This window comes from Colias eurytheme, chromosome 2, assembly GCF_061535395.1.
Source record: "Colias eurytheme isolate Ceu_HAF_F1 chromosome 2, ilColEury1 Martin Lab GWU primary, whole genome shotgun sequence".
In the NCBI taxonomy this organism is placed as follows: domain Eukaryota; kingdom Metazoa; phylum Arthropoda; class Insecta; order Lepidoptera; family Pieridae; genus Colias; species Colias eurytheme.
In genome coordinates this window covers 6,758,607-6,780,642 of record NC_142981.1, presented here as the reverse complement: position 1 = coordinate 6,780,642, position 22,036 = coordinate 6,758,607, and the positions used below count along the sequence as shown (strand labels likewise).

The 22,036-nt window shown below is 34.9% G+C and overlaps 3 protein-coding genes across 6 annotated transcripts; 1 reads left to right on the top strand and 2 right to left on the bottom strand.

The window, feature by feature from the left end:
- The first annotated feature begins 1,877 nt into the window (after nucleotides 1-1,877).
- Nucleotides 1,878-16,052, top strand: Cul3 (cullin 3). Of its 4 annotated transcripts, XM_090113621.1 has the most exons (16): nucleotides 1,878-2,020; nucleotides 2,368-2,526; nucleotides 3,728-3,925; nucleotides 4,045-4,230; nucleotides 4,520-4,723; nucleotides 5,273-5,452; nucleotides 8,189-8,383; nucleotides 9,036-9,212; nucleotides 9,293-9,463; nucleotides 10,242-10,349; nucleotides 10,635-10,759; nucleotides 11,175-11,400; nucleotides 11,929-12,098; nucleotides 12,348-12,486; nucleotides 13,121-13,273; nucleotides 14,229-16,052. In XM_090113621.1, the coding sequence occupies exons 2-15, from the start codon at nucleotides 2,467-2,469 to the stop codon at nucleotides 13,271-13,273; spliced, it is 2,292 nt and encodes a 763-aa protein (XP_089969747.1). In that variant the 5' UTR covers nucleotides 1,878-2,020; nucleotides 2,368-2,466; the 3' UTR covers nucleotides 14,229-16,052. The 4 variants fall into 4 exon arrangements, with proteins under 4 accessions (XP_089969747.1, XP_089969720.1, XP_089969737.1 ...); XM_090113594.1 differs by lacking the exons at nucleotides 12,348-12,486; nucleotides 13,121-13,273; nucleotides 14,229-16,052 and having other exon boundaries at nucleotides 11,175-11,560; nucleotides 11,929-12,090; XM_090113611.1 differs by lacking the exons at nucleotides 1,878-2,020; nucleotides 12,348-12,486; nucleotides 13,121-13,273; nucleotides 14,229-16,052 and adding an exon at nucleotides 2,045-2,162 and having other exon boundaries at nucleotides 11,175-11,560; nucleotides 11,929-12,090.
- On the bottom strand, nucleotides 14,358-16,754 carry tctn (tectonic). The gene is made up of 5 exons (XM_090113646.1): nucleotides 16,281-16,754; nucleotides 15,985-16,209; nucleotides 15,766-15,907; nucleotides 15,511-15,692; nucleotides 14,358-15,402 (listed from the first exon to the last, which is right to left on the bottom strand). Exons 1-5 carry the CDS (start codon nucleotides 16,752-16,754, stop codon nucleotides 14,359-14,361), a joined length of 2,067 nt encoding a protein of 688 aa, XP_089969772.1. The 3' UTR covers nucleotide 14,358.
- B9d2 (B9 domain-containing protein 2) lies at nucleotides 16,719-17,804 on the bottom strand. The gene is made up of 4 exons (XM_090113635.1): nucleotides 17,591-17,804; nucleotides 17,377-17,502; nucleotides 16,933-17,158; nucleotides 16,719-16,850 (listed from the first exon to the last, which is right to left on the bottom strand). Exons 1-4 carry the CDS (start codon nucleotides 17,679-17,681, stop codon nucleotides 16,757-16,759), a joined length of 537 nt encoding a protein of 178 aa, XP_089969761.1. The 5' UTR covers nucleotides 17,682-17,804; the 3' UTR covers nucleotides 16,719-16,756.
- Between the last annotated feature and the right edge of the window lie 4,232 nt (nucleotides 17,805-22,036).

Below are 22,036 nucleotides of genomic sequence, written 5' to 3'. Positions count from 1 at the left end.
TTTGTAGCGGTTCATACAACACATATTCCCATCAAATTTCATCACTGTAGTACTTATAGTTTCCGAGTAAATCGGCTGTGACAGACGGACAGACGGACAGACGGACATGACGAAACTATAAGGGTTCCGTTTTTGCCATTTTGGCTACGGAACCCTAAAAAAGGTATTTAAGTATGGATTTTATTGTTATTTGCAGGTTTCTGGCTTGAGAACAATTAAAAGATGTTTGAGTTAAAGCTATAGCACAGGAAAAATTGGAAGCCTTCAAAACATTCTCGGCCTTGTTCAAATCATTTCGAATCAGACGGGAAGAAACGTAAAGTGCTTTGCAGAGATGCTGTGCCACAAGTTTAAGGTGGCATCTATTTTAAATAATAAATATTGTAATTTGGTAATTAAGTATCGAAATAAAATGTTGTTAAAAAAATAAATGTTTATTTGTTTTATTTGAAGCAATTTATTTTAAACTTGTACCAATTTTTTCCTGTGGGAATGAGTTATTTTCCTGTGGTAAATTGTAGCTTATATGTTATTCTGATGTTTAAACTATATAATTGTAAAGTTCCATAAAAACTCATTCAGTAGTGTTTACGTGAAAGAGTATCAAAATATGTCCATTCTTATATATTTTTGCTTTTATAATATTAGTAGGATACGACTATTGATTTGTAAAAAGATCAACTAGGTGGAAGTCAGATTCGCGCACGAAGGGTTCCGTATAATGTAAAAATACTATGAATGAATCTATGAAAACAGGAAAAAATACGTACCTTTTTACGAAACCATAAAAACAACCTAAACCGAAATACCTAATAATATTTTTTTATAAATACCACTACCATACAATGCAAGGCAGTCAATACGCATCGTAAATGAATAATTCCAAATTAAACGAATCTTAAAATTTGAAATTACCTATCCATAATTCAAAATTAAACGAATCTTAAATTATCTTCAAGCAATTTTATAACTTAATTTTTTTATTTATCGATATTTTAGTATTCGATGAAGTAAAGGCAAGCACTACCTTTTTAGAACAAAAAGTGGCTACATGTGGATTTGAATGCCAAGCAGATAACAGTGTGTTGTCTCTTTCTATCGCATTAATTAGGGTATTGAATAAAAGAGAGCCACTATATAAGAAACGTTCAATTAATTGTTACTTCTCCAGGCTTGTTAATTGCTCCGAGGCACTATCACTGTGATTTGAACTTTAAAAAAATATGCCAGCCGAATTGAAAACCTCCTCCTTTTTTTAAATCGGTTAAAAAAATGGGCTCTGGTGAAACGACGGAGTTCGTTGGAATAAATAAATAAATAAAATGTGTGTAGACATACAAAATCTTTGGTTTAGTTCGCACGTCATCCACCACCATTGCAATAATTATTGTCAACTACACAGGTCAACTAGAATGTAGGTTCACTGTGGTTCAAATAACTTACTAGAAGAAAATATAAGAAACCCTTAGAAACCTATACACTTATATGAGTAAGGCCACTTGCAGGTGGAAACGCGAAATTAAGACTTGCAAGCTGCTGTCAGACAGACTGTCGGACATTTCTCGCGGAAGTTTTCTTGCAGATGGACAGGCGACCTAAAGCTAGAATTGTTCTCTAAATTTTCGATAATCTTAGGGCACGTGCAAGTGTATTTCTTTGAACAGTGCTTTTCTTATAAATTCAAATTAACCCATTGACCACCGAGCGGCCCGATCGGGCCGAGACACAATAGATTTTCTATTGTGTCTGTGATCCGAGGACTGACGGATTTATCCATTTAATCAGGGCCTTGTGGGTGTCTTCCAATGCAAATGCATTAACGATATTAATTATCTATAGCTTATTGTTTAATCTATATCATCAAAATGATCTATAGTCTATTAAACAGTTATCCACTCTAATCTCTATGCTCTATATTCACAAGTCAAAGTTTATTTAGCTATGTGAAATCGAATTTGCATTCATTAAAATATATATCTGAAATATTTCCGATCGTTGTCAGGTGTATCAGCAAATATAAGTTAGTTTTTTTACTAGTTATGCTGTGTTTTAATGTTATTAAAAATACGTCACATCATGAAGTGGCGCCCATGTAATTCAAGAGAGAAAGAGAGTGAAGAGACTAGCCTGTTGTTTTGTCTCTTCCACTGACATATCTATTCGTAAATTTTATTTTATTTTCTTAGAACAGCGATATTTTAATTGTTAAAATAAAGTAAACATAATATTAATCAAGTAACACAGAAAATCATGTAAACTATAATAAATATTTATTTCAGTTTACTTGCATAACTTTTAGATCACATTTACCTGTATCGAATGACGTTTGCCTTTATCGCATAAAAAACTAACAATTTTCTATTTCAGATGTAAATGGGAGAGTAACAATGAAGTGTATTTGGGAATATATATGAATTAAAAAGGTTATAAGTTTCAGTGTTTGTTAGTAATAAAATATCAGTCGCAATGATGAAAAGTACGTTGCCTAAAGATAAACCTGGCAAGATGAGGATCAGGGCCTTTCCCGTGAGTATTTTTGAACACATTTATTTGTTGTAGGTTTAATTATAATTCCGCCCTCTCCATTTTATGTGTAAGCAGCCTATTTAGAACTCTTGATGGAATTAATGAAATAATGTTGTAGTATTTATCCTTTTTCTCTTTTTTTGTGTCTATAAATGGCTTATTCCTTCTTCATTTTAGATATTTTATGCGGTTAGAATCTAAAATATGTTGTTTATTTACCTAGTACCTATATGTAATTGTCACAAAACTAAAACACTTGATTTATTAACTTGCACAACTATACTATGAGACAACAGTTTAAATCTTTTGATGTGGACATTATTTCTAATCTCTTATTATTGTATAGAGATGGGGTATTGATTTCCAAACAGTGAAGTGCATCATTTATCTGAACAAGCTTGTATACTATCCCACAATCTATGCATTTTTGTGATACTATTTACTGAAAAGCTATCTCTGTATACTTTTAGATTTGAGTCTTAACAATTTATTTTTTAATATTATGTCTAGATGATCATAAAAACATTATTTCATTAACATTAAAACATTTGTATCTGGTGTGCATTTTAAGAATCATGTTTATATTTTAGAAGCCCAATGCCCATGTTATTGTTTTGGTAAAAATAAAATTCTTGGAGTAAACAAATTACCATAAAAATGTAGAGAAAATGGAAGCCTTTAAGCACCCTGTCTTTTGCTAGTTTAGATGAAATTAAGGATACTTTTTACTGTCACACATATACATTAAGCAGTTATCTGTGGGATATTATTACATGACACTTAGTTTAAAATTAGAAACATAATATAACTTCAGTATAGAACAAAATTTCAGTAACAAAATGTCATAAATTTATTTGACAATAGAGAAAAATCAGTCAATATTAAAGATTTTGTAAAATTGTTTACTATGTACATATTAATTTTTGATACACACCTATGATTTTGTGATGACAAAAACAAATAAACCATTCAAGATGACTAGAAAATTTCAAGTATGGAACTATTCCGAACCATATTATCAAATGTATCCTGATACATGGGTCTGTAACTTTCACTTAAATAACTGCAAGGCTATATTGTGTTTATAAAGAAAGATAGTAATTTACTTGTTAACTTTATTACTTATTAAAACAAGAAGTAAATTAAAACCTTACTGTGATACAGTAATTGAGGAAAAATTTAAATGTAATGAATTTTCCAGATGACTATGGATGAAAAGTATGTGGAGAGTATATGGAGTTTATTAAAAAATGCAATACAGGAAATTCAAAAGAAAAACAATTCAGGCCTTTCATTTGAAGAGTTGTACCGAAATGCATATACAATGGTACTGCATAAGCATGGTGAAAGATTGTACACTGGTCTGAAAGAAGTGGTCACTCATCACCTTGAAACCAAGGTTATTTTTTTTTTGCTTTAGTATTTATACTTTAGCTATAATAAAGTATTACTTGTCAAAATAAGTTATACATAGTACAGTATTTCAATAACTTTATTAATTTTTTTAACATTATATAGGTCCGTGAAGATGTTCTACACTCATTACACAATGGATTTCTACAAACTCTCAATAATGCTTGGACAGATCATCAAACAAGCATGGTCATGATTAGAGATATACTGATGTACATGGACAGAGTATATGTACAGCAGAATGATGTTGATAATGTTTATAATCTAGGGCTCATTATATTTAGAGATCAGGTAATACAATATACTTATTACAATCAAAACTTCTTCTGTCTCTCTGTATTTAATAAATGGAAATGTCCTATCCTTGTTAACTTACATAGTGTGTAACTAAAATTGAAATAATGTTAGTCTTCAAGCCATTTTTTGTTTCCTTTGCTAAATTTATTTAAAGAAAAAAGATCTCATCATAAATACTGTATTATATTAAACAAATTTTACTATTATATAAAACAAGTTAAAGCTTATATAACTGAATTATTGTTATTAGTAAAAAATAAAATGTTTTGTTTGACCTCATAAGGTGGTGCGTTATGGTTGCATTAGAGACCACTTGCGGCAAACGTTGCTAGAACTGGTAGCGCGTGAGCGACGGGGAGAGGTAGTGGATCGTCTCGCTATCAGGAACGCCTGCCAAATGCTCATGGTACTAGGCATCAACTCTCGAGCTGTTTACGAGGAGGACTTCGAAAAACCTTTTCTACATCAGTCTGCCGAGTTTTATCGGGTATGTTTTAGATGTTCTTGTATTTGAATTTAATCTATGCATATACTATCTAACTACATTCATTTTATTGTTCTATTACATGCCGTTTTATTAAGTTAAATAAGATAAAGGAAAAAATATCTTAACAGGAAATTCCTAAAATGTTTATATGAAAATCCCCATTCAATGTGTCTAATTGATAAAATTGTTTATATTTATGAATTAGTCAATGTATTGCACAACATTGAAATGTTCCTATTCCTTGCCTAGTCAATAAATTGCCAAAAAAATAATGAATTTCTACTAACATATTTTAAAATTATAAAAAAAATTGTAAAATGATGAGTTTAAAATGTAAAAAATTAAAGGCTTTAAATATTTATTATGTTTATAGCATTAAAGATGGAAATTCATTCGCCTATTTTGTACAGCTCTATATTACTTTGTTTGTATTTTTTGTTTGATTTTGTTTTGTTTGTGTGTGCAATAAAGTGTTTATTATTATTATTATTAATTCAGAAATTCTGAGCGAAGAATATTAGCATACTATTGTAGTGTATTGAATTGCAGATGGAATCTCAGAAGTTCTTGGCGGAGAACAGCGCGGCGGTGTACATAGCGCGCGTGGAGGCGCGTATCAGCGAGGAGGCGGAGCGCGCGCGGCACTACCTCGACGAGAGCACGGAGCCGCGCGTCGTCGCCGTGCTCGAGCACGAGCTCATCGAGCGTCACATGAAGACCATTGTTGAGGTGGGTAAATGAGTTTTTTTATGTGGTTTAAGAACATTGTTGGGGTAGGTTGATAAGTCACGCTGAGGCGGTCGCAGCGAGTGATAGCTATAAGGGTAGCAAGGGCGTATCGCACCGTGTCGTATGATGCGGTGTGTGTTATAGCCGGTACTGCACCTTGGCATCTCGAGGCGGCCGCCCTGGCAGAAGTCTACTGGCGCCGAGCGGAAGTAAGGGAGAGGGATGAAGAGGTGCCCTCCGAAACGCTTGAAGGGTGGAAGCGGGAGGCTCGCGACGCGGTATTCGTCAACTGGAGTCGGGAAATTAATTCATCCTGCGTGGGGGCCTGGACCCTCAACGCGATAAGCCCAGTGCTCAGAAAATGGGTAGAGAGGAGGTGGGGGCCTCTCAGTTACCGGCTTGTGCAGATCCTGTCAGGACATGGATGCTTTGGCAGCTACCTGCACAGGATAGGTCGGGAACCGGCCCCCACCTGCCACCACTGTAGCGGCCAACTGGACACGGCCCATCACACCCTGGCCGAGTGCCCGGCATGGACGGCGGAGCGAAGGCATCTTGAAGGCTTGCTGGGAGAAGATGAGTTGACCCTGCAGGGTCTCGTGAAAGTGATGGTCAGTGGCGACACTGAATGGAAGGCGGTCTTGGCCTTTTGCGAGGCCGTGATCAAAGCAAAGGAGGTTGCAGAGAGGGCCCGGGAGAATGACCCAACGGCGGATCCTCTGCGCCGACGAAGACCCGGCAGACGCAGGCGTCTGTACGTCCAGCAATAGGACTGAAATATTATACGGTTTGACGAATAAGCGCAGGGGGAGGTTTACGTAGAAACGAGCATATTGTAGCTATGCTCGCTGCAAGTAAACCGGCCCCCCCTGCGATAGAAGGCGGATAGCCCGGCAATAGGGCGGCGTTATCTTCTGATACCGACGTCTATTGCCACCTTATGGGCTTGGGTGAGCCGCCAAGTCGCGGCAATCTCCACGTACGCGGTGAGGGTATAAGGCCTGGCTGTTAACCCCTGCCGCCGAAGGTGAACGCAGGCCACCGTTGGGTTTTAGTGGGTATGGCTTCTCGCGAGTCCCACATACCCCCTCACGCAGAAAAACTGCAGAGGGGGATGCGTAAATGCATTTCCCAACGTTAAAAAAAAAAAAAAAAAAAAAAAAAAAAAAAAAAAAAAAAAAAAAAAAAAAAAAAAAAGGTTGATAAGTTTTGTTTGTTTTTTTGAGACAATTGTTGGGGTAGGTTGATGATATTTGTTTTTGAGACCATTGTTGGGGTAGGTTGATGAGTTTTGTTTGTTTTTTGAGGACATTGTTGTGGTAGGTTGATGAGTTTTGTTTGTTTTTTGAGAACATTGTTGTGGTAGGTTGATAAGTTTTTTATTTCTTTTGAGACCATTGTTGGGGTAGGTCGATGATTTTTGTATGCGTTTATTGAGACTATATTAGGTAGGTTGTTGGTTTTTGTATGTGTTTTTGAGACTTGTGTGTGGTGGTTGGGATTATTGTTAAGGTAGGTCTTGTTGCAATTTCTTGTGTTTTTTAAAGAGTATGACTAAATATGTAGCGGAGTGAGATAGTTATAAAATTCCTGTTATAGGGAATAGAGATAGATTGTTAATAGATCTAATGAAATAGTAATTTATTTTGTAGTCTTAAGACTAAATTAATACAACATTTATTTTCCAGCAAGGAAATGCAAGAAGTTCAGAGCTTAATTATTTGAACATTTACTAGCTGTATTTGTTCTGATAATTATGCTAAGGTCATATCTAATCTTTCGTCACAGTATGTGTCATAAATGTAAATTGCGATGAGTAGGTACAATTTCGTCATTCTGCATATGCATTGATTGACTAGTGTGTGATGTAATAATATACCTTCATTATGTCTTTTGTCTTCCTAAATTTATATGTATGGAGATTACTAGCGTAGCGCATATTATATGTTCTGCTATAAAAATACACACACACACATTGTTAGTTTGTTATATATTATATGCTCTTATTTATTGTCTTTGTATGGTGCAGACGAACAACTCGGGCGTGTACATATGCACATTAAAATTAGTCTATGATATATCGTATATCCTATCGTTGGTTGTCTCTACCTCTATGTAAGGCGCAGATCGAGATCTCTACCATGTTACAAGTGTTATTATACACCACATTGTGTTATTAGTCTATGACAACGGCATAGTGCACATGCTACTCCACACTGTGAACGTAGCGTGTGTTATATTGTTTATCCTATCGCTTATTGTCTCTATGTATGGTGCAGATAGATATCTCTATCATGGTACAACACATGTAATTTGTGAACAACATTAACTTTTCCTTGTCTCAATGTATCATACAGATGGAGAACTCAGGCGTAGTGCACATGTTACTCCACACGCGCACGGTGGAGCTGGCTCACGTTATATTATACGTTATATATATCCTATCATTTGTCTCTTTGTATGGTACAGATGGGGAACTGAGGTGTGTACACATGCTGCTCCAATATGCACACGATAGAGTTAGCCTACGTTATATGTATTGTTTATCCTATCGCTTATTGTCTCTATGTATGGTGCAGATAGATATCTCTACCATGGTACAACACATATTGTAATTTGTGCACAACATTAACCTTTTAACCTCTCAACCACCGAGCGGCCAGATCCGACCGCGACACAATAGATTTTCTATTGTGTCTGTGATTCCGGGGCCTGATGGATTAATGTATCGTATAGATGGAGAACTCAGGCGTAGTGCACATGCTACTCCACACGCGCACCGTAGAACTGGCGTGTGTGTACAAGCTGCTGTCGCGCGTGGCGGAGGGGCTGCGCACGGTCGCGGACGCGGTGTCGGCGCACCTGAGGGAGCAGGGACGCGCGTTAGTGACCGACACGCACCATAATACTAACGCTATTGCGTATGTGCAGGTACGGAGGCATTTAGAGTCAATTATTGAAGTGAAAACTTCTTTAGCGGCGTCGAGCACTTTTTCTGTAATGGGTATAAAATCTCAAACTCGCGTCAGGACACGTGACCTGATCGAAAAAGCGTAAGACGGATGGATATTATCAAACATGCTCAACGTTAATAATCAAGTTTTCACTTCTGCCGGCACTCCCGGAGTGCAACCCGTCTTTTTTTGTTTGGTGAATTCATGGTGGAAAAGTATGATGGATGAAAGAGGTTAAATGCAAGGTATACTTTTATTTTAATGGGATAAATGTGTTAGTTTTTGAGTTTGTTTAGGATCTATTAAAAAAACTGATAAAAATAATTATTATTAAAGGTACTTCCAAATTGTTTGTACCTATTTTCTTTATGCTGGGCTTTTATGCAAATGATATTGTGGCAATATGCTAGTTCCATGATTTAGCTAGAAGTTGAAACAGTAATTGAGATTGATTTTAATAAACCAGGAAAAATAGCCTAACATTGGACTTTTGTAATTATACCACTTTTGACGCACAGTAAGGCTAATAAAAAAAATGTATGGTTATAAGACTGAGCTCAATGATTTTTAAAGTATAAACAGTTGTGATATTATTATAAACTAAACTTGAATATTATTTGACATTCCAGAACCTTCTGGATCTGAAAGATAGATTTGATCATTTCCTTCACAACTCATTCAACAACGATAAAATATTCAAACATATGATCGCATCAGACTTCGAGTATTTCCTAAATCTAAACAACAAGTCACCTGAATTCCTTTCACTTTTTATTGACGGAAAATTGAAGAAAGGTGAAAAGGGCGTAAGTACATTTTAAATATTTTTTTAAAGATAATTATTTGTTTAATAAGTATGTATATTATATTGAATCTTTTTTATTAGATGAGTGAGCAAGAAATCGAAGCTGTCTTAGATAAAACAATGGTGCTCTTCCGTTTCCTGCAAGAAAAAGATGTGTTTGAGCGTTACTATAAACAGCATCTCGCCAAGCGTCTTCTTTTAAATAAATCTGTATCTGATGACAGCGAGAAAAATATGATCTCTAAATTAAAGGTAAATATTTTTTCTCTTTAAAATTATCAATAAGAGAAAGCAGAAACCTGCATATATCTGAAATAAAACAGATTGATAAATGAAGAAAAGAAAAAAAATTAATGGCGTGTTTGCAGAATGTTATTTACGAAATACGAAATATAGATTTTAGATAATTCATTCATAAAATAGTGGGTATTTTTATATTTAATTTAATATTTTTATTATTTTCGATATAAAAACACCAAAACTCCTTACAAGTAGCTTTGTCGCATTTCCCAGAGAGAAGGATTACTAAAAGACGTGGAACCAAGGGATTTCCAATGTATGATCGGTGACGTGTCGCTGATCGAGTACACTGAGTGATTAACTGCTGTCCCAAAAACATTTATATTTGCTGCAAAATTCTTTACGTATACATATTCCTTGTAAGTTTAGTATGAAAACAAAATGATGTATTTTGTGGCTTAACCTTGCTTAAAGTCTAGAATTATCCTGACTTTGGTATGAAACAATTAAATTGCCAGTAAAGAATTTTGCAGACTTATACACTCAGACTTTAAGCATGATTATGTAATGTAGTTTGGTAGTTTGATTTGGGAAAAAAGTATTATAGAATTAGTTATTTTTTAGCACTGTATAAAGTGGTTCCTTATTGTTTGTATAGCCAATAGTGAATATCGAGAATGATGAAATTATATGAACAAAGTAAGATAAACTTAGTAAATATTACTATTTATTTTATGAGCAAAATAATTAAAATAATTTTTTATAGCACTGACCTTGAATGTAATTTCAGACTGAATGCGGTTGTCAGTTTACGTCAAAGCTAGAGGGTATGTTCAAGGACATGACAGTGTCCAACACTATCATGGAGGAGTTCAAGGAGCATGTGATATCATCCGGGGTGAATTTGTTTTGTTACTTTCATTATTTGTATGTGCCTACTCTTTGCACATAATTATTATACTAAATTGTTGTTAAAATTTTGAAATAATACTTTTGTAAGATTCTAGAGCACAAGTTCTCATGACAAATTTGAGCAAAAAAACTGTAATCTATGGTTTTTTTAGGGCCCATTATTCTGAATAGTATGTCACTGCAATGGTTTATTAAAAAAATGCTCATACAGTCGTCGTAAATGAAATATGTACTTGTTTTTTGTTATTTAATTATTTATTCCGAATCGTAGAGCAATCTGCACGGCGTGGACCTATCGGTGCGTGTGCTGACGACAGGCTTCTGGCCCACACAGAGCGCCACGCCCAAGTGCAACATTCCCGCAGCACCTAGAATGGCCTTTGAAGTGTTCCGCAGGTATGTAACCTGTACAATTTTGTAAAGATAATAATATTATCTTTACAAAATTGTTATATTTTTTGATTATACACCTTATTTTCGATCTAAGGGCGGCCGTATACGGACCGCTTCAAGCAGTTGAGACCGGCGGCTTGAAGCCGCGAGCGCGCGGTGAACCATGGACATTCATTCACTGCCGTACGGACTGCTCGAGCCGTCGCGACCGACCGCTCGAGCAGTCCGTGTACGTCGCTCAACCATTAAGTGCTCGAGCCGCCCGTGTACAGCTGCTCTAAGACTTATAATGTGACTGTAATTTTTTAAATAAAAAATAATTTAAAAATTATACACAATTAAATTCTAATCGCAAAATCAAAGTGCATATTCGTTACAAAAAAAAATATTTTTTATCCGACTTGACATTTGGTTACAGCTTCTACCTCGCGAAGCACTCGGGCCGGCAGCTGTCCCTGCAGCCGCAGCTGGGCAGCGCGGACCTGCACGCGACGTTCCGCGGCGCGAGCGGCTCCCCGCCCCGCTCCCCGCCGCACGCCGCGCCCGCGCCCGCGCCCGCGCCGCGCCGCCACATCATACAAGTGTCCACCTTCCAGATGTGCGTGCTGCTGCTGTTCAACAAGCGCGACCGGCTCACGTACGAGGTGCGTTGTTGCTTCCCTAGCGAGCGGCTCCCCGCCCCGCTCCCCGCCGCACGCCGCGCCCGCGCCCGCGCCCGCGCCGCGCCGCCACATCATACAAGTGTCCACCTTCCAGATGTGCGTGCTGCTGCTGTTCAACAAGCGCGACCGGCTCACGTACGAGGTGCGTTGTTGCTTCCCTAGCGAGCGGCTCCCCGCCCTGCTCCCCGCCGCAATAACATCTCACAGCTGCTGTCAAACTGTTTTTTGACCATTACAGAGCGGAACGTGAGTGAGCGAGAGACAAAAAGTGGAATCGTCATTTTGAATCCCTATCTTTATCTGACCGAAAAGTAGGGTTTAATAAAATAAAAATTATATAAAAATGTTTACGTAAGATCAGTTGTGTAGTTAATATAGAAGTGTTATGATTACAAATGTTGGGTCCAAATGAAAAATGATAATTCAGTGACCAAATAACACAAACAAAACAGGAGAACAATTTACCGATCTGCTTGAAATTTTTATGGAAATTAAAATGCATTGTTTCAGGAAATACTCAACGAGACTGACATTCCGGAGAAGGATTTAGTGCGCGCATTACAGTCGCTAGCCATGGGCAAGCCCACGCAGCGAGTGCTGATCAAACATCCCAAAACTAAGGAGATTGAGCCCCCTCACCAGTTTTACGTAAATGATGCATTCACGTCCAAATTACACAGGTAAAATGATTTTTTTTTTAAGAATTTATGCCAAATGAAATTTCTGGTTAGTGATTTTGAATAGTCTGCGATGTTATTATTTATCTGTGTATTAAGGGACAGTAAACCACGCTATACATCTAAAATAAATTTTTGCTTTATAAAATTATTACATCTTCCTAAACTAAACACAAACACAAATATTTTATTTTTAAAAACTTTGTCTAACCACAAAATGAACTAATTCACCCATTATATTCACACACCTAGGGTAAAGATCCAAACGGTGGCAGCGAAGGGCGAGTCGGAGCCGGAGCGGCGCGAGACCCGCAACAAGGTGGACGAGGACCGCAAGCACGAGATCGAGGCGGCCATCGTGCGCATCATGAAGGCCAGGAAGAAGATGGCGGTGAGATATAGCTATTTATTTATTTGGCACTGTGGTGTATACTGTTCTAAACTAACTTTGTTGGTACATACTTTGTTGTTAACATTAATTTGAAGATAGAGGAAAACTATTATTGGAAATTTATTATTTGCTCAGAAGAAAAATGTATTGTGTACTGTGGTTTTGAATACTAAACGTAATTAACATAAGAATCAGTAGAATATTGCAGTTGCAATATTTATTTACATTTTCTATTAATCACACTTTACGAATAAAGGTAAAGATAATCAAATTCAAATAAAAAAAAGACGGGTTGCACTCCGGGAGTGCCGGCAGAAGTGAAAACTTGATTATTAACGTTGAGCATGTTTGATATCCATCCGTCTTACGCTTTTTTCGATTTGAATTTTTCGATCAGGTCACGTGTCCTGACGCGAGTTTAAGATTTTATACCCAACGCCGCTAAAGAAGTTTTCACTTCAAAAATCTTCATTGTTACTTACTTAAAACTATGCAATTCACTAATTCAAAACACGCACAAGGATTCTGTTTTGTGAATTTTGTTCATTTACTTCCACCAAAATCATACAAAACTAAAATTAAAACTACTTTAAATTAAATTAAAGGTACTTATAAATATTTCTTATGTTTCCAGCACACTTTGCTAGTAGCGGAGGTGACAGAACAGCTGCGCGCGCGTTTCCTTCCATCACCGGTCGTGATCAAGAAGCGCATCGAGGGGCTCATCGAGCGCGAGTACCTGGCGCGCACGCCCGACGACCGCAAGGTGTACACCTACGTCGCATAGGTGCGTAACCGTAACCGTACCCGCACCTGTAACCGTACCCGCACCTGTAACCGTAACCATGCCCGTGACCGTCAACTCGCGATTGTACTCGCCGCGCTCATGTACGCAACTGCGTTCACGTTAGACACCTCTAGCATGGCAACAGGGCCGTATTTATGGATATTATATACTGATGTCCAGTGATATTTAAATAAATGAAGACTAACGTCGTAAAAATAGATCAATGTGTCTTTTTCAATTAATGTGTCTATTATTGTTGCTATATATAATATAAGCGGGTTTAACAATTTTCATTTTAGTTCTCTAGACTGTGGGTAAATACGGCCCTGTTAAGTAATATAAAAATAGGAAAAAATCTTCAGTTTAAAAATATGTTTGGGAAATTTTAACGGCAAACATGACGAAAATTTTACATTACGTAAAAAATACAATTATTATTTCAAATTGAATGTGTTTATAAGCTGCATCGTGAAAGAATATCAGTGTAAAACATTAATAATAATTACTCGTCGATTGAAATATTGCTCTTAGTATTAATGATATGAAAAACCTTTTACAATGGCATGAAAATTATTATTTTATGTTAAATTATAATTATGCTTAATCATTCATCAAGTCATCGCCTTCACCTGCTCTATACATTACTAAACGTAATTTCTGTTTTTCTTTTGCATGATAAATAAGGTTTTTAATATCAAAAACTTAAGACTTTATACTTTCCATTTAATATTTACGCGGAACTACAATATTATCCATGAATGTAAAAAAACAATTGTATATACAAGTAATAATGTGGCTTAATTTGATCGTTTCGGTACTGTACTATAAGTGTTCCTCGTGATTCCCTAGATTAATTATGTTAAATTAAACTTCTTTTTATAAAACCATGTTTCATTGACTGGTCCCATTACTAAAAATTCCTCAGTAAAATCCACAATTGGCTTTCATTTTTCAGGCCAACAGTTTCGAGACCATAAAGCTCTCGATGAGTGGACGCCAAGTTAAAGTGATAGAAGTAACGAGAGTATTTAAATTATTGCTAAATAAAAATTATTAGTTAATATGAAATGTTTATTTTATTGCCTTTAAATAAGTCGAATGATACATGGAAATAATACAAATAGTATTAGTGTAAGATATCTCATTTTGTCTTGCAAGTTTCCTGAATTGGAAGGGAGAAAGAAACTTTTGGGCAAGTAAATTTTCAAATGCGGTGCGCCCGCATACTCAAACACATCAGGCTTACTTACATCTATGAAATTGGTATCGACGGTGAGAACTGTCGATATATCGTCATAATTGAATGTTACGTTTTGTGCAGTGCCTTCGACCTTCACATATACTATTTTGTTTTGCTCTTTAGATACATCGCTGTTTGTATCGGCGTAAGCAATTATATAAGCTATTCTGGTAACTACATTCTTACAATGTAATGCAGAATTCTTTCTATCAAGTATTCCATATATATATTCTTTATCAAACATCTGAATTTGAATCCAATTTTCATCTGGAATACTCTGAGGATTGCCATATGGAGCCACATAAGTAACAGAATCCAATTTAAGGTAATGTAGTATATTATTCTGTATATTTTGGCAAGCAGTTGTTGCATTGTATGCATTGAGAATATCTTCTTTAATAGTAAATCGACATTTGCTTCTCTTGTTTTGCCCAAACTGCACAATTTTATATGACACATTCGTCAATACACAATGACCATTTATATTTTCCGGATGTATTAAAATATTTTTGATTCCAAATGAATTATTGAACAAATGCATTGTGTGATTATTCTCAGCAGTTGAGATAAGAATCGGTAAATTTGGAATGTAACCAGGATTTCCACTTAATTTTATAATGTCCTCTTCTGGTTTGTTGCTCAGATAAAATTTAACCTTCACATTCTGATTAATAAATTGAAGATTCATAGATATTTTTAGAATGTAAAGTTTTATTTCTGCTTTAATTATTTTAGAATCGAAGTAATAAAATTTATAATAAACTTTTGTTGCAATATTATTGCAGTAACTTTCTGTACAATATGGTTCATGACTACTTTTATTGTAAGCAATGCATTCTAACTGATCACAAATGTATAAAGTCCAGTTAGTATGATGAACAGTCACATTCTGAAAAAAATAATGTATATTAAATGTATTGTGTTAAGATATCAAACAGTTGATTGTTTTATTATAATGTAGTGTTTGAAATGGGCTTCTATAGCTAAGACAACTTACCTTATCACTAGAATTAGTTAAATTTGTCATGGGACTTAATATACTTCCTCCTTCCACATTTTTCAACACTTGAAACATATGGAGATCTTGCAATTTTACAACACATTTAACATTTTCATTTACAAGGAATTTAATTGGCTTCATTCCAGAACAGTAATGGTTTGTTACTATAACTGGAATATCTAAAAATGTTGAAGGTTGAGATTAAATAATATTTTATAGATATTATATTCTGACGTTAATGTTAAGCCTTACCTGCAAAGTATATGGATCCATTTCTAGATAACCATACAGGCTCATTGTATCTATACAATATATTCCTCTTAAATTCATACAAAACTTTTTGCCTGTTGTGCTTATGCCATTTAGGAGACCTATTAATTGATGCCTCATCAAACTGTAATAGATTATAAATAAACCATATTATTTTATCTTTAAAAAATAAATATATGTATTTGTTTTTACTATATTTACCTGTATGTCTGTTAAGCGTTTATCGGGTAAGTTAGTTTTAGAAATACAAAATAAATTTTCTAAGAAATTTGGTGTCATTTTATTGTTGCATTCACTATCTTCTAAACAATACTGTAGTTGGTTAGTATCCAATACTGGGCAAGCTTTCCTTTCACAGTCAAATAAAAGTTTATCAGTTTCAGAGCAATCAATATCACAGCAACAATTAATATCACAAGTTTTATACTGAAACAAATTACAAGTCTAATTAATCATTGTTTAATTATGATTTTTTTTTCTTTATAAACTCTACCCACCATAAGATCACAATGACATTTATTTGGTTCAGTTTTCTTTGGTATTATATTTGGTTTCATAGTTGTGCTCTTCTTATCAAATAATGTTATTTCCGTAACATTCTCAAACTCAGAGCTTGTAAACATATCAGTACTTTGGAGAGTATCTTCTGTTGTGGTTACATTTTCATCATACACCCAGTCAAGAATTGTGCTAGATATTTCTGTAGTTGTCATGTCTACCAATGAGGCATTTTTGTATAATGTAAATGGAGATTTTACTTTGGTTACAGCATTCATATTGGTCTGGTAATATAGTCCGTGTGGCTTTTCAGATATTTTGGTGAGTATTGCGTGCATATCACGTTTTGAATGCCCCCTACTAACATTTTCTATCATTTTATCTACTTCAATATTTTCATTTATGAAATCCATTACACAAAATTGAATTAATATAGACACTAATGTAAAGCCTAAGTAAGTGATGGGTTGCATTTTTATTTATACTCCACTCCAAATTGAGTAAAATTTCTTAAAACAACACATAAATTTAATGTGATAATACCTTTTGAATGAGTATTTAATTTACACCTGCCAAAGAGCAACATTAATAATTATTTAAAGTAAATAAAAATTAATATATATGAGCTAATACATACAATAATTTACCCACCTATCATTGCCTAAACTAATAATATCAGTTTGAGATATTTGGTGAGATCCACCAATAAAATACTGTCGGATCTTGTCTGATATTGAAGTAGCTGCAGGTATCCAACAGGGCACATTTAATGTGTGGTACCCGGGCACTGCAGGTATTGTGCTGCAGCCATATCCTAGGATCCAAGAACGGCCCAGAGCGTCTAGACAATTTGTCTGTACCAATATTTTTGCCCAACCTGAAAATATATAAGTTTCATTCATCTAAAGGCCTATGCATAATTATTATAAAAAATAAATTACTTATTTTTTATAATTTCTTGTTCGTTATTCGAATCCTTCGGCGATAGATGCGGGTTCGCGGCCGCGCATCAGATCGGATTTTCGAATATTGATGCATTTAATGTTAGAAAACCAAAAATTACAAAGAATTATATAATTTAATTTTCCAATTAACCTTGTATTCCTTTTGTGACAAAATGTAAATCCAATGGATGTGCCCAAACAACACTCTTTTCAGCGTTTGGTCTACCTGAGGATGTTTGGCCCTCTGAAGAACCTGACAGAAGTGTCCAGTTTGGTCCTAAAATTTAATTTATATATTTTACTTTTGGAAAGTTGTCTATAATGTGTTTGTTCAAATCTAAAATAATTGAATAAATTCTTATTACCTGCTTGAATAGTATAACGACAAAACAACGAGTAATTTTCACTAAAATCTACCGCTTGTTGTATTTGCCCTAATATATGCAACTCTGCCATGAAAGAATTGATAGTTATTTTAAGGAAATTAGTTTAATAACAAAGGCGACAAAAAGAGGTAAAACATAATTCAGTCCATCTTTTAAACGGATCACGCAATTAATGTTTATAAAATGGTAACCATAGCAACAACTGGGTCCATGCGTCAAACTCAAAATTTGACTTATAAGCAGTGCTGCCAACATTAAAATTATTAAGGCTTGGTTCAACATCGTTTCAAATTGATTCATCCTGCAACTGTGATACAGTTTTGTAAGGATTTAGAATATCATTGGGAAAATTATATAAAAACACAATATGTATTATAATGCTCATACGTCTAATCTAAACGTCCAATATGCGGAGTCATAAAGAATAGCTCCTAAATTAATGTTGGCTATTAATTTTCAACCACTTTTCAACCGACATCCTAAAAAGGAGTAGATTCGACTTTAATTTTTGGCTTTGTTATTTCAACTTTCTATTGAGTGAACCCACTGAGTGAACCCAATTTTGATGATTCTTTTTTTATTTAAAAGTGGTGTTTCCCGTGTGGTCCCATTAAAATTTTATTTAGCTTTAAAATAAATCTCACAACATTGGGGCCGCCTACATAAAAGACCAAATGTTCAGAGAAAACGGGCTACTACCATCAAGGCTTCAAAACGATAGCTTTATATGAAATGAAATGAAATGATGAAATGAAATGAAATGATAATTTATTTGTAAGAATTGTGGTTACAAAGTTGTTATAATATAATAAATTTCACATCCACACAATTCGCCAACAAATTGGCATACAAATATTTAAGTTAGGTTATTATTATTATAGATATAAGTACATTATAATACAGCAATATTACAATTTTATTTACTAGTACAATTTGATTATTACAATATAATTGATTCTTAACGTTATTATTTTCTCCATTACAAAATTCTGGAATTATAATCTAAAAAATTCGTTTAAGGAATAGAGACAGTGATTTATAAGCCACGATTTTAATTTTTTGTGCATTAAATTTTTTGGCAGTTCCCTTATATGCTTTGGTATATGGTTAAATATCCTTATACACATCACACTGGCATTCTTTTGGTAGAGTGCTGAACGGCAGTTAGGCATCATAAGACGTGTAGGATCTCTTAGTCCCAATCTAGAGTTATCTTTCATGTTTTTAAAAAGTTCACCGTGTTTTTTGACAAATAAACATATTTCCAAAATGTATAGACCCGTGAGTGTTAAAATATGGTGCTTTTTGAATAATGGTCGACAAGATTCTAAGGGACCAATATTGCACAAAGCCCTTATGCACCTCTTCTGTGCCAAGAATACATTTGTCACGTCCGTCGAGTTGCCCCAGAATATAATTCCATACCGTATGGCTGCTTTTATAATTTACCGTGGCACGGCACGGTACAGCACGTTTTTATCGTCACGGTAAATTAGGAAAGCAAAATGTATGCATTTGTATGCAAACGCTTTTAATTTACCGTCCACGGCAACGGCACGCTGTGAACGGCAACGATCTACCGTGCCGTTGCCGTAGCATACTGCGCTCCCTATCAAATCGTCACGGCATTGTTGAGAGTGTAGTGTGTGCGTACAAGAAATTTGTATGTGTGCGTGCGTAGCCAAGAGGTGCAGGTCGCAGGTGGCAGGGCAGCGCCGGTGGCGGCCGCTTCATTTTTGCACAAATAGTACAAGCAAAATGGCGTTATTTAAATATGATGTGGTGACCTTATTTGAACTTGTTGAATCAAGACCATGCCTATGGGATAAAACGTTAGAAGACATCCGAAAATAATTGAAATACCTACTTATTTGGGTCTTCCTTGAGCTTATCAAATACATATTATTATTGAGTAGTATGACCCTTCTAAATATTTTACTTTTAAAAGCGGATGTTGCCAATACTTTCTAGTAATATGTTTTTTTTTACGTCTTAAAATATATAACAAATAGAGTATAAGTACTTAGTCGCTGTCTCTTCGAGAACATGTCTGCACTTTGAAGACGCGCAAAGCGTAATAATTTCACGGCGAATTATAAAATCACCTTACGGCACGGCATGCCGTCCTCTGCCACAAAACTTCTATCTCGTCCACGGTAATATCGTGCCGTGCCGTGCCACGGTAAATTATAAAAGCACCCATCACAGATGTAACGTATCCGTAATATGCGGTAAGCGCAGCATTAAAGGACACTATTTTTCTTAATCTTCTTAATGCGTAAACGAACTTATAAAATATTTTAAGCGGAGTAAATAATATATTAAAAAAGATAAGATATTACTGTGTATGCCATTTAAAAATTTAGTACTATTATAAATAAAAAAGATAAGTTATTACAGTGTAGGTATGCCATTTCATTTAGTTTTCAAGAAATAGCCGCTAATAATATATGATACATAGTTGCTAGATTTTCAATTATGTCATCGAGATCAGACAAAAATGCTCATAAAATAAAAACTACTGGGCCTACCCGAATGAAATTTTTATGGAACCAATTCGAAACCATTCCGCATCAAACAAAAAGAGAATCACGTAAATCGGTTGAGAAACCTCGGAGTAATCGGTGTACTTACATAAAAAAACATATACCGGCCGAATTAATAATCTCCTTAGTCCTTTTTTTGAAATAGGTTAAAAATGGCAATAATAACTTTTTAAAAATAAACGAGAAATATCCAAAAATGTTAAATTAAACACTCCCTTAGATTTTGTATTCAAAGCTGATTTTCGAAGTGACGCGGACGTCCTCATTGTGCAATATAATGAGGACGTCTGCTCTATTTATAGTTTCTAAATGAACTTTCCTTAAAATTTACTAAGTAAACAAAAAACCAATTATAGAAAAAGAAACGAAAATCTTTCATTTTTGTGATATAAGTACATTATTCATATCTCATACTTAATGTATTGGAGTGTTTTAAGTTAATTTTTTAGATATTTCACGTTATATTTTTAAAAAGTTATTATTCTCATTTTACTCATAAGGTAAAGTACTTTCAATATCAGTTCAAAGTTTTATGATATCTGCAATAGTTACAGAATAATCGCCTGAGCACACGGTGTAAGCGTTACACCCTGTATACAAGTACCTATGATGGATTGGCTGAAAATATGGTTTCGTCAACTCTATACCTAGCCCGATAAGGTGTTATTTTGAAAGGCTTAGGATGGAATAGCTTTAGGATAAGGCTTTTAAAAATAAAAATGCAATTTAAAAAAATACATAATATAATATTGTATCAAAATTATCATTAAACATAAGTAATTAACATATTTTGTTACCATAATATGGAAACTTATACAAACATAAATTATTAAACCTATTTTCATTTACTCGAATCAATTTAATTATAATATTATTATAATATTGGCATACAATACTATCAGCATTCAATGCTTAAATTATACCACCTATCTGATAAAATCTATCACATTTATAACATGGTTCAGTAGCTAACTAATTAAAATACATAATAAACGAAACTAATAATTTTAAAGTAACAATAAATTCAAATTAACTGACTACTTATAGGTACAAATACTACAGACATAATGAATTTAAAAACATATTATGTTTATTCCGACCGAGATTCTGACAAACAAAAACATAGTAAACATAAAATACGCACTTAATTATAAATATCCAATATAAGCCCAGAGCACACATATACCAAAAAAATTTAAACATACATAGTATTTTAAAATGACCGTATTCTAGGCTCTGACCGTTTCTTATAAACTAACATAATATTAAATGGCACAGGTTAAGCACAGCGACATATTTTTAACTGTGTTAGGCTATATAATCGTAAATTAGTAAAAAAAGACGTATGGCACTCGGGGACTGCCGCGGTAAAGCTATTGCATGCTAATGCTATGCCTTCAAGCCACTGGCCACACCTCCGCGCCCGTCGGAGTGGGCAGCGTGAAATTTTTTGGTTACTAAATTTCTGGATTTGGTCCCCGCGCTCAAGGCCCGCGATAGAAGCTATGCAATAGCTTAAAATTAAGATTCCTTACAAACGGACGCATTTGTAACAAAATAAAATAAATGGCCCATAAAGCAGGATGGTTAAAATTTATAGTCTTGATATTTATGGAAGTTTTTATTAAATTCCTGCTAGACGTATAACAGGCGGAGCAGATTATTTAAATGCAATATATTCAACACATGGGTTTCTTCACAGGTAGCAGTAGGTACCTACACATGTCGCTCTCAGATAGGGTTACCAGCCACACAAATAATAATCGTGCTGACAGCGCAGCTAACGGGTAGGGCTTTACTGATGAGCATGTAAGCTCCCAAGTAGGGCTACCACGCAAATAATCGTGTTGATACGCGTACGAGCTCACAAGTAGGGCTA

What these genes read in the sequence shown, in the direction of transcription:
- B9d2 (XM_090113635.1), bottom strand. Translation starts at nt 17,681, where the DNA reads ATGGCAGAGTTGCATATATTAGGGCAAATACAACAAGCGGTAGATTTT. An exon ending in TCGTTATACTATTCAAGCAG is followed by an intron (nt 17,503 to 17,590) that starts GTAATAAGAATT and finishes ATTAAATTTTAG; the next exon opens with GACCAAACTGGACACTTCTG. An exon ending in TGTCACAAAAGGAATACAAG is followed by an intron (nt 17,159 to 17,376) that starts GTTAATTGGAAA and finishes ATATATTTTCAG; the next exon opens with GTTGGGCAAAAATATTGGTA.
- Cul3 (XM_090113621.1), top strand. Translation starts at nt 2,467, where the DNA reads ATGATGAAAAGTACGTTGCCTAAAGATAAACCTGGCAAGATGAGGATC. An exon ending in ACATGAAGACCATTGTTGAG is followed by an intron (nt 5,453 to 8,188) that starts GTGGGTAAATGA and finishes TGTATCGTATAG; the next exon opens with ATGGAGAACTCAGGCGTAGT. An exon ending in TTCACGTCCAAATTACACAG is followed by an intron (nt 12,099 to 12,347) that starts GTAAAATGATTT and finishes TCACACACCTAG; the next exon opens with GGTAAAGATCCAAACGGTGG.
- tctn (XM_090113646.1), bottom strand. Translation starts at nt 16,754, where the DNA reads ATGCAACCCATCACTTACTTAGGCTTTACATTAGTGTCTATATTAATT. An exon ending in AACGCTTAACAGACATACAG is followed by an intron (nt 15,908 to 15,984) that starts GTAAATATAGTA and finishes AATCTATTACAG; the next exon opens with TTTGATGAGGCATCAATTAA. An exon ending in TAACTAATTCTAGTGATAAG is followed by an intron (nt 15,403 to 15,510) that starts GTAAGTTGTCTT and finishes TATTTTTTTCAG; the next exon opens with AATGTGACTGTTCATCATAC.